This window comes from Tupaia chinensis, unplaced genomic scaffold, assembly GCF_000334495.1.
Source record: "Tupaia chinensis unplaced genomic scaffold, TupChi_1.0 Scaffold139431_1, whole genome shotgun sequence".
Classification (NCBI taxonomy): domain Eukaryota; kingdom Metazoa; phylum Chordata; class Mammalia; order Scandentia; family Tupaiidae; genus Tupaia; species Tupaia belangeri.
The window spans coordinates 777636-789478 of NW_006199316.1; the positions used below are offsets into that span (position 1 = coordinate 777636).

The 11843-nt window shown below is 42.9% G+C and overlaps 1 protein-coding gene and 1 long non-coding RNA gene across 2 annotated transcripts in view; one reads left to right on the forward strand and one right to left on the reverse strand.

Moving 5' to 3' along the window:
• CLNS1A (chloride nucleotide-sensitive channel 1A) overlaps positions 1-1689 on the reverse strand; it is a 25475-nt gene extending 23786 nt beyond the window's left edge. The window contains exon 1 of the mRNA XM_006161890.3: positions 1485-1689. Coding sequence (XP_006161952.1) covers positions 1485-1609 — 125 coding nt within the window. The 5' untranslated portion in view covers positions 1610-1689. The remainder of the gene's footprint in view (positions 1-1484) is intronic.
• A 2-nt stretch (positions 1690-1691) lies between these two features.
• LOC114004633 (uncharacterized) lies at positions 1692-9592 on the forward strand. Its single transcript, XR_003546748.1, has 2 exons — positions 1692-2679; positions 9187-9592. It is a non-coding gene; the product is annotated as an uncharacterized LOC114004633 (long non-coding RNA).
• Positions 9593-11843: the final 2251 nt, after the last annotated feature.

Below are 11843 nucleotides of genomic sequence, written 5' to 3' on the forward strand. Positions count from 1 at the left end.
TGAGGTACCTAATGCATTCCCAGGAGTATATGCTATTTACATGTGCCCTACACCAAATTAATTATAATGAAACCTTAGTAACCTTATATGTACAAATATATAAAATACATACAAAAACACAAGTACATATAAACACGTATCTGCTTGTACATGCATATTTACTTATGGACTTTCAAATCTCAATTTTTTTGGGGGTAGAGGTTTTTGCTATAGGGCGCGTGTGCTTGCCAGAAAGTGAGAAATCACCCTCCAGGGGGGATGGCCATGCCGCAATCCCTTCTCCATTCTCCTCTTGGGATCTTGGGCACACATGCACACACGCCTGGCCTGAGTTTAAGCCACCGGGTCCGGGACTTGAACTGTGGTCGACTACATGAGAGTCCAGTGACATAGCCATTATGCCAACTGCTGGTCCCCTCAAATCTCAATTTTTATTACCAGCCTCCAAGACACACACTCACATGTCTACTTACGTCACACCTGTCCTGACCAAATTCATTATCTACCATTCACCCCCAAGTTGCTTTTCACCCTTCCATATCTTTTATTTCAGTGACCAGCTGAAACCCACCCTTTGTTTGATATCTAAATTTCCCTCTAAGTTAAGGATCCCCTACAGTTTCTATACTCTTTGACTCTGCAGCCACACACTTCTGGACCCCATGACCTTCAAATTCTGGTGTGATGTCTACGAATACATTACATTACCCAGCCAAGGGACTTTTGTAAGTGTAATCAAGGTTACTAACCAGACAGCGAAACAGGACACCTATGCTGGGTTTTCTGAGGGGACTCAATGTAATCACATACACGGTGAAAACAGGGAATTTGTTCTGGTTGTAGACAAAAGTGATGCGGCAAACCGGGAAGCAGAGGGAACTGAAGGACAAAAACGACTCATGTGTCATTGCCACCTCGAAGATGAGGGTGGCTACTCGTCAAGGGACCCCAGAGACCTCAGTTCCACAGCTGCAGTATTTAAAACACGTCTGACTGTGAAAGCGCCCAGTGCTCCAAGTGGACAAATGACAGGGCAATTCCTTGCAGGGCCAGGAGTCAGTACCCACGGATGCCATCCCACGCTGCGCGTGGCTGATGCACCTCTCCCCACCCACCCGTGGAATAAAGCGGCACTCCTACACCAGACTTCAAAGGCCTCCAAAATTTGCTACCTGCATCACCTCCTACACCTGTTCATCCGGAAAGGCCGGCACCCCAAGACTAACCCAGGGAACCCCATCGGAACTTCGGGACCACGCGCGCGCCAGCTCGCTGGTAAACAGGGGAGGAAAGCGCCAACAGACGAGGGGCAATCCCGACTCAGGGAGAGGGTCTCTGGAGGCCTGGACGTGGCCCAGCAGCAGCGGCATCCCTGGCGTCGCGGGCCACGCGCCCCACTCCCAGCAGCCCGCGAGGGGACACCGCCCGCACCAGCCAGGAGGCGGCGGCGTGCACGAGGCCGGCGCTCGCGGGAGGGACCCTACCTCTCCGCGATGTACAGGGTGCCGGTGCCGAGGACCTTCCCGTTCAGCACAGCCTCGGTGTCAGGCTGCTGCTGCCGGAGCCCCTCAGCCGGCCCGGGCGGCGGGAAACTTTTGAGGAAGCTCATAGCAGCACAGAGCGCGGAAACACAAGCGCAGGGAGCCGGGCACGGCAATCCTAGTTAGCCGCGTCCCGCCCCGGAAGCGGCGGCAAGCACCCCGGAAGAACAACTGAGTGTGTACGGGCATTTGCAGGCCTTCGACCATAGAGATGAGACGCTCTAGGAAGATCTCGGAGGCCAGCGAAGACTCGGCGTGGTCACGTGACAACGTCCCTCGTGGTTACCCAGGCTGCCGGATCGGAACCATCGAGGGTTGTCCCCGCGCCGGTCTTCGAGGTCGGCACTGCAACCCTGGGAGGGAAGACGCGCGAAGAACGCGGTTTGTCCTTCTCTGCAGCCGGGAAATCGAGGCCCGAGCCGTGGACTGCCCTGCCCGCATGGGGAGTAAGGTTGCACCCGTCTGGGTGGGATCGCCGAACCTGCAGCATCCTTGCTTTCTCCTGCGCACCTGTCCTACTGCAGACGTCAGTCCAGGGAGAGACGCCGCCCTGTGCAAGAGCCACGTGTCCCCGCGCTGCAGAGGGCGGACGAGCACAGAGGAGGAAGGCAGGATGGCGGACTGCTGGCGCCGGGGGGAAAAGAATTAACCCCCTGACGGGAACGTGGCCCAATTTATTTGTTAGGCACTGAAGACTAAAGAGCAACAAGACGTGCTAAGTAGTGATAATCGTGTATGAAGAAGTTAGCTACCGACCCAGTTTTACAGAGGAGAGGCTCTGAGACCGGGTGGAATCGGTACCCTACGAAGTGCCTTCTGTGGTAGGGCTGTTGAGGCGGCAGGACCCGGCATGAGTGACGGTTTTATTGCCACGTTCTCACATACAGAGAGGAGTGTGCCACCCTTTTCAGCTGGGCTTCTTGGTTGCCCTTGAGACGGGAAGAGGGGCAGCCTGAGCGGAGCGCATCAGGAAGTCTTTGCCATAGCAGGGAGAGTGGCAGAAAGGATGGAGCCTGGGAAAGGCTCAGGGTAAAATTCACAGAGAATCTGGAGACACACTGGGGAAAGAAAGAAATGGCCGTGAAGGTGAACAGGATGGTTGAAGAGCGAGGCCAAGGATTATTTCCAAATTTCCAGTGTAAGTGACTGAGTGAATGCTGCCTCATTTCTTCAAGTTCAGCAAAAGGAGGATTTTGAGAAGAGCTAACAAATCTAATTTGGGAAATGAGTTTGGATTTCCCATAGGACCTCTATGCGGTTGCCTCTTTAGTGAACAGCCCTTGCTCAGAAACGGAATTTCCCTAATACTATGGGAGAAGAAGGGAGTAGAAACAGTATGACGATTTAATTACAACGGTGACCTAGTTTTCAGAGTATCTCTTTTAAAAAGAGATTACCGAATGGGAAAAGGGTTCCTTTAAGTTTGTAATTGAAGGAAAGGGATCTTAGCTATTACCAGGAGCTTTTCACCCATTGCAGTGACAAACACTGAGGAGGCATTAAGCAAATGTATTTCAAAGCAGGCAGACATCACCAAGAATTTAAAGAAGGCAGCATTTGTGCCCTTTGCTTCTTACATAAATCCCTGTGAAGAACATAAGCACAACACACTTGATATATTTCACATTTATAGTTTTATTTATTTATTTTTTTTAAGGTTTTTGCCATAGGACATGTGCGCTCATTGGAGAGGAGAGACAGAGAAAGTGAAAAATCACTCCCCAGGTGGGAATAGTCACACCACATTCCCTTCTCCTTCATTCTCCTGGGATTTGGAGCCCACATGTACATGTACCTGATGTGATTTGAAAGCCACCATGTCTGGGACTGGAACTGAGGTCAACCATGTGGGAATTCAGCGCCTAAATCACTATGCCACCTGCTGGCCCCTACATATTGTTTTTACTTTTTTAAAAATTGGTTTTTCTCACTGTCTACTTCGATCTTTATAGTAATGCCATAAGGTAGACAGACAAGTTGGTTGTTATTATCCCCACCTTACAGATAATAGAACCGGAGTTATGGCCAGCAGGTGGCATCGTGGTTAGGATGCTGGACTTCCACATGGCAGATCACGGTCTGAGACCTGGACACAGTGGCTTAAAAATCATGTTGGGGGTGGGACCAGCAGATGGTATAACTGTTACATTGCTGGACTCCCAAGAAGTCAACCGTGGTTCGAGTCCTAGACCCAGTGGCTTAAAGGCACGCTGGTCACGTGTGTATGTGTGCACGCTCAAGATCCCAAGAGGAGAGTAGAGAAGGGATTGTGGCATGGCTATCCCCCCTGGGGGTGATTTTTCACTTTGTTTCCCTGGTGAGCACAGTGTCCTATAAAATCTCTCGTAAAAAAGAAAATCATACTGCACACATGCTCATGCCCCAAATCCCAGAAGGTGATTAGCGGAGAAGGGAATTGTGGCAAGGCCATCACCCTGGGGAATGATTTCTCACTTTCCCTCTGTCTCTGGTGAATGCACATGTGCTATGGCAAAAGCCTTTAAAAAATAAATAAAAATAATAAAATAATGAGAGAAAACTGAAGAGGAGTTAAGTGATCTGATAAACAATATATTACAGGACCAGCAGGTGGCATGTGGTTAAGGTGCTGGACTCTGACATGGATGGCCACAGTTCAAGTCCCGGACTTGGCAGCTTGCTTCCTCACTTTCCCTTTCTCTCTCTGTGTCTCTCTGGACAATAAAAAAATAACAACAACAAATTAAATAATTATTTAAAAAAAAATCACTTTGACCAGCAGTTATCGTAATGGCTATGTTGCTGGACTCCCATGTAGTCGACTGCGGTTCGAGTCCTGGACCCGGTGGCTTAAAACTCATGCCGGGTGCGTGTGCATGCGTGCCCAAGATCCCGAGAGAATGGAGGGGAAGGGGTTGTGACATGGCCATCCCTCCTAGGGGGTGATTTCTCACTTTCTTTCTCTCTCTCTCTCTGTCTGGCGAGCGCATATGCCCTATAGCAAAAACCTCTCCAAAAATAAATAAATAAATAAAAGACATCACTACCTAGTAGTTCGATTCCTGCCTTTTTATTCCAAGTCCAGCATTTGCACTATAAACCATGGCCTTTTTTTTTTATTATTATTCATTTATTTATTATTATTTTCACATGAGTTTTGCCAGAGAAAGAGAGAGCAAGCTGCCAGGTTCATGTCTTGAACCATGGTTGGCCATGTGGGAATTCCAGCACCTTAACCACCACGCCACCTGCTGGCCCCCCATGGCCATTAAAAAAAAAAAAAAAGCAACAAACAAACTTGCTAGAGGCCACATGCACTCACTAGAGAGGAGAGAGACAGAGAAAGAGGGCAGGTGAAAAACCACCCTACAGGGGAATAGCTACGCCACAACCCCTTCTCTACTCTCTTCTCAGATTTGGGCCACACACATCCAAGCACCTGGCGTGATTTTCAAGACACTGGGCCCAGGGTTCAAACCATGGTCAACCATGTGGGAATCTAGCTGCCTTAACTACCGTGTTACCTGCTGGCCCAAACCACTTCTTAGAACTAGTTCACAGAGGCTAATAAATATTGGGTTGTTAGAAAATTTGTGATGCATTTTTTGCATAGAAAAAGAAAAAATTTCATGACTTTCCAAGAACTCAATATATTCCTGCCTTTTAATGCCAGAAAAAATTAAGCATACTATACACCCATTCTTACTAGATCATGCTCTTGCTATGGTTTTTTTTTTCTTTTTCTTTTTCTTTTTTTGCTATAGGGCATGTGCGCTCACCAGAAAGACAGAGACAGAGAGACAGAAAGTGAGAAATCACCCCCTTGCTATACAATCTTAAGGCCACACCCATGAGGGTGAGAGATGAAGTTAAAAAATACAACTGGAGGGAGGGAACCAGCAGTTAGTGTAATGGCTATGTTGCTGGACTCCCATGTAGTCGACCACGGTTTGCGTCCCAGACCTGGTGGCTTAAAACTCACACCGGGCACGTGTGCGTGCGTGCCCAAGATCCCGAGAGAATGGAGGAGAAGGGATTGTGGCGTGACCATCCCCCCTGGGGGGTGATTTTTCGCTTTCTGTCTCTATGTCTCTGTCTGTCTGGCAAGCACACGTGCCCTATAGCGAAAAAGTTCTCCAAGAAAAGAAATACAACTGGAGGAAAGAATTTACAAGAAATGAATCATAGATCCCCAGACTTTTTTACTGACATGTCTGACATGTAGTCACTATCAGCTGGAACATCTTTTATATCCTTTCTGTGTGGCCTGCACTTCCACACAGCAGCTGAATTTTGAAGGTGGGCATCACAAGAGAAACTGATAGAAGCTAAATGGCTTTTTCTTTCTTTTCTTTTTTTTAAAAAAGAAATTCTTTTCTTTTAATGACTTTATTTAACTTTGTGTATTTGTTTTAATTTGACCAGAGAGGGACAGAGTGAGAGAGGGAGAGAGAGAGGAAGTGAGAAAGCAAGCCACCAGGTCAAGGACTTGAAATGCAGTTGGCCATGTGGGAGTCCAGCACCCTTAACCACCACGCTACCTGCTGGCCCCAAGGAATTCTTTTATTTAACCTCATTTATTATTTTAACCTGACCAGAGAAAGAGAAGAAAAGTGAGAAAGCAACCCACCAGGTCTGGGACTTGAACAGTAGCGGAGTCCAGTGCCCTTAACCACCATGCCAACTGCAGGCCCTCAAAATGGATTTTTCTAACCTAGCCTGTGCCTTGGTCCACTTATGCTGTTGTAACAAACTACTGCAGACGAGGGGCCAATAGATGGAATGGTGGTTAAGGCACTGGATTCCCACATAGCCAACTGTGGTTCAAGTTCCAGACCTGGTAGTTTGTGTTCTCATTTTCTATCTCTTGTCTCTGGTGAGTGCATGTGCCCAATAGCAAATTAAAATGAAAAACTGACTGGGTAATTTATTTTTTAAAAAGTCACTTATTTCCCAGTTCTGGAGGCTATGGATTTTTAAAAATTATTTTATTTAACTTTATTATTATTATTTTTACATGAGTTTTGCCAGAGAAAGACCGAGAGAGAGAGAGAGAGAGAGAGGAAGCCACCAGGTCCGGGACTCAAACTATGGTCAGCCTTGTGGGAATTCCAACACCTTCACCACCACACCACCTGCTGGCCCCGAGGCTATGAATTTTATTGTATTTTAAGAATAAGGAAAAACTGGGCAAGCAGGTGGTGTGGTGGTTAAGGCGCTGGGATTCCCACATGTTGACCACGGTTCGAGTCTCAGACCTGGTCATTTGCTTTCTCTCTCTCTTTCTCTGACCAAACTCACTTGAAATAATAATAAATAATTCTTAAAAAAATAGAATAAGGAAAAACTATTAAATCAACATTTGTAGATAAGAATCATACTCAGGGTTGGAAGAGCCCATTAAAGTCATTTGGTCTAACTATATTTGAATGTGTTGATTACACTTTGGCAAATGGCAGTTAGCCAATACCTAAACATCCCCTATTTGTAAAAAGTAACTCTCAAGCTGTTTATTATTAGAGAATGAAGTCTTTTTTTTTTTTTCCCCCTCATATAAGGAATGGAAAACTTCCACAATGCAGCTTCTGCCCGAAGTCTGGTTCTATGTTCTCACAAGAACACACAGAACAAGTCCATGGCCTCTTTGTGTGTCAGTTGTCCAGAGGCTAAAAGTAGAAATCAAGGATAGTGCTTTAGCCAGTGGTGTGGTTAAGACAGCTGGGTCCCACATGGCCAACTGCATAGTCTGAGTCCTTTCACTGGGACTCAAAATACATGCCGGATGCATGTGTGTGGTTGCCCAAATCCCAAGAGGAGAGAGGAGAAAGGACTGCCATTGGCCAACTCCCTTGACAGTGTGCTTTCTGACACTGCCCTCGTCTCTCCAGTGTGTGCAAGCCCCCATATCAAATATTAAAAACAATGACAACAAACTAAGAATGCTTTTCTAATACCTGTATTTACCTAGTTGGTGATGGCCTTTAAATAGTGGAAGTAACAAATTGATGTACTTGTAAATTTACTTTTTAGATGTTGAAAGAACAATGCATCTATCCCTGGATAAAATTTAAAAACACTTTTTAAAAACAAATTCATTGAGAGTCAGTCAGAAGGCTATTTGTGGCTATAGGGCATGTGTACTCACAGGGACATACAGAGAGAGAGAGAGAGAGAGAGAGAGAGAGAGAGGCAAAGTGTTTCCTGGGGGTGGGGGGTGGATACATCATCCCCCGAGGGGGGATTTGCCGCGTCACAATCCCTTCTCCTCTGTTCTCCTCCTGGGATTCTGGGTGCATACATACCAGGCATGACTTCCAAGCCACTAGGTCTGGGACTCTAACCACACAGGCAGCCATGTGGGATCCAGCTGCCTCAACCATACCACCTGCTGGCCTGAAAAAAAAAAAATCTTAATCTTTGTGAACCGTTACAGAAAATTCATAGCTTTCTGTGATCCACAAAATTTGAAATAAACTGTTTGCAAACACATCATGCTAAATACATCACATTATTTAAAATTTTTATTATGACAATTGACATATATTAAGTGAAAGAAATGACATAAGTATAATAAAACATTTTGAAAGAAAAAGTTACACAATTAGGCCAATAGCTATAAAATGGCTTTAGGCCTGGCTTCTAACACCAAGAGTTCTGATTGGACTGTAGTGAGACACTAAACATTTCATTAACAAAAATATTGGCACCAGCCACAGCATTATTTTGGTTGTCACAAGGAATATTGTATTTAAACAACTATGCACTGCAATTCTAACACGCTAGGTGTTCATACGCTGCAGTTAACCCTGAAGCTTTAAGCTACCAGGAATTCCTGTACTTTTTATGCACACAATTTGCTTTGTGTGTTATTGGAATCTTATTTCCAGTTTTCAGATCTCTCCCCCCACACATGTAGTCTGTTTCTATGTGACAGAGCACTCCGCCTTCTCGTATGCCACTAATCACATGATCCTGATTACCTCGAGTTACTAGTTTTATGTGAATCTTGGAGCTTCTGCTTTAGCTCTGACCTCCTCGAAACAGAATAAAGCATTCTGAGAACCTATTCCAGAAATAATCTTTCTTATGCATAGGAAAATAAAGCATTTTATAGAAGCATGTCTGAAAACCCAAGAGGTGTCCTGACAGAACACTCCCTGAATCCCAGCTATTACTTTAAAATAAAAACGAAATTCTACAATATACCATTTACAAATTCTTGTCTAGAATTTGTATTCTTAACATATAAATTCATGATACCCATGCTTCACTTCTGAATGGGTGAGGAAAGCAAAGAAACTGACTTCCCATGTTACCTGACAACAGATGAAGTAGCTTAGGTAGAAATTATGACACAGATGACTTAGACTTTTTTTTAAAAAACAACAATACACTTGTGCTAAAAGATGAGAAATTGGAATGGCAAGACAATCAGATGGCAAAAAGGACTGGCACTTAAACAAAGGAAGGGTATCAAAGAAAACGCAGGGTAAAATGTGTCGTGTAAAATACTGTGCTAGAACCAGCAGTTCTACAAGATTTCAAAACACATTTCAAATGAGGGGATTGAGACTTGAATCCTGCCAATGTTTCGGGAAATATTCTGGTGGAAGTAAGTCTACTGAATGACCGTATCAAGCAATTCTAGTTTTTCCTTCTTTTACAGATTGAAAGAAACCAAGCCCTGCCCCACTCCCATCTCAGCACAAGACACCTCCTTCTAAAGTGGACACAAAAACCTCATGGTAGTTTTGGACAAGCTACAATTCAGATACCATTATTCAGACGTTACTCTGAGAACAAACACCAGATCAACACTGAGAATTCCCTGATCAGGCATCACAAAAACCATGCACTGGAAGAATATGCTATTAACTGCCAAATATGGACTATTACAGCTGGTCTAATCCTGAAAATCCATTTACACTAATAGAAACTAGATCTCTGTGTCTATGTATGTGCCTGTGTATGTGTGTGTGTAATTTTCATGCAATGATCTTAAAGCTTTTGAGATAGGGGTTGGAAAGTCTAATACCAAGGCTTGTCCGTTTAGCAGCACTAATGTGCCCCAACTCTGCTAACAGGCAGGAGAATGAAAAAGACGTGGCACAGAATTTTAAACAATTTTAGGTTTAATTACATAATGCACCTGCAGATGTTCTAGCATAAACACAATTGTAAAAATCTACATCCTATTTTAGGATATTTTCCCACCTCCCATTCCTTAAAAGCTTTACAGTTATAAAAAATGTGACTTTCAAGCAAAATAAACGTTTTTTTCCTGTTTTTTTTTCCCCCCCCCAACATACAAAATAAGTTAAACGATTCCAAGGTCTTGAGCCATTAAGTTCCCCCATGACTGTGTCCTGGCTGTCCATAAAAGCATGACATGCAGGCTCCTGGTCTATGACCAGAACTCAATAAATACAGATCAAATAATACCCCAAAACACTTAAATTAGATCTCCTTAAAAACTGATGAAAGTCAAGAAAATATAGTTAGGGTTAACAATTCCATCCTCAACTTACATCATCCAGTGGCATAATGAACAAGGCAGGTTATTCAGTACTTAGCACATTTCTAGCTTGGACAGATTTGGCAAAACACAAATGTAGTTCCTTTAAAAATGTCTTCTCATTCAAAACATCTAAGGAGTTTAATACATTTCTACTCAATAATTTGTTATGCTCTCTCATATACCTTATGATACGATAGACATACCTTAAACGTTAGTAAAATAAAAATAACATTTCCATTGATGGAAATGACTATAATGTGCCAGAATTGGGTTTATAGGAGTTCCCAGAGCAAAGTGGTATAAATATAAAATGATCAAAAGGGGGGAAAATCAATTAATGAGATCCTATTCTAATTAACTTCTAGGAGGGTTTGAATAAAAAAGACTGAGTGTACTATCTAAAGTGGTTATATACTGAGTTCACTATACTTTGACTTATGACTGCTTCTCTGGGAATACTCTATCTTCAATGTTACACAATTACTCAGGAATACTTGGCACTCAAAAAAATGTTCAATAATATAATTTAAGTTGAAGTATTTTGAAAACCAGTGAATACATAACACAAAACCCCAGCTTAAAGACATTGATAACAAAGGGTCTTGTTGTTCAGAATCAGTACAAAAACAGTGAGAAAAATGAAAAAATTAGCTTGCCACTTCCAAGGTAGATTAATAGATACACATAGGAAATTGTGGACAAACACAGGCAAGGATTTTATTCTAATGAAGTTTAACAAGATATAATATTAAGCAGATGAAGACTAGGTAGATTACATCAGGCTATACATTCTTGGTATTCTCTGCTTCATGGAGAATGAAAAATGGATTTACTTCCTATAATTAAATGAGGTTCAAATTTCTGTACAATGTCAATGCCATCATTTGCTTTATTTCTTTTTGTAGCCAATTAATGGTAGATTCACTTTTTATTTCTTCTATACTTATTTAAAGTGTGTATACATATATTCCATTTTAAGACAGATGTGGGTCTTTGAATACTTACTTTACGGCAGGCAGGCAACATCCTGGATTATGGACGTGTTCCACTGTGTGGAAGGGCAGAGTTCACAACTAGTACTGGATCTTAAACCTGTGGACTCATTAGGCTCTTTACAGTTGTAGGGTAAGCCAACCCAGTGAATGGTTAGCATCTCTTATGTCCACAAAGGCATTCCTTGTGACAAAAGAAATTCCGTGAATCCCACTTAAAAGTAGCTAACATTTCTCTATCATTCAAACTCTGTTTAAATAATGTCCATATTTCCACTAATATATGTACTCTTCAAATGTATATTAGGGGAATGAGTTCTATCAACCTAAAATGAAAACTGGACTTTGTGTAGTCCTTTCCATTTCAAAGTACTTGGTTCTTTGGCAGGTCACTTTTATTCTCTTAAACAGACCACCAGTAGTCATAAATTACTGTAACTGGAACTCCACTTTATCCTCTGAACCTGTGACCTTGACCAACTAGAAAAGGATGTCAAGGAAACTCAGCTCAACATCTTGAAACTATCACTGACACCATTTTGTAGTGTGTCAAAATGGAAAAGGTTTTATATCAAACACTATTTCATCAGCACGAATATACAAAACTAAAATGTGTATTTTTAATCCGAGTCCTTTTCATATACATTTCAATTCACAGCTTCCGCTTTGTGAAAGTCTGACTCTTTCAACCCTTTACAGAAATAGTAACCTAAGTTTTCTGAATCCTTAGCTACATCTCCCCTCAATACATCCATGTACACTAGAGTTTGATATATATATTTATATATATATATATATATAATATATTCTTTT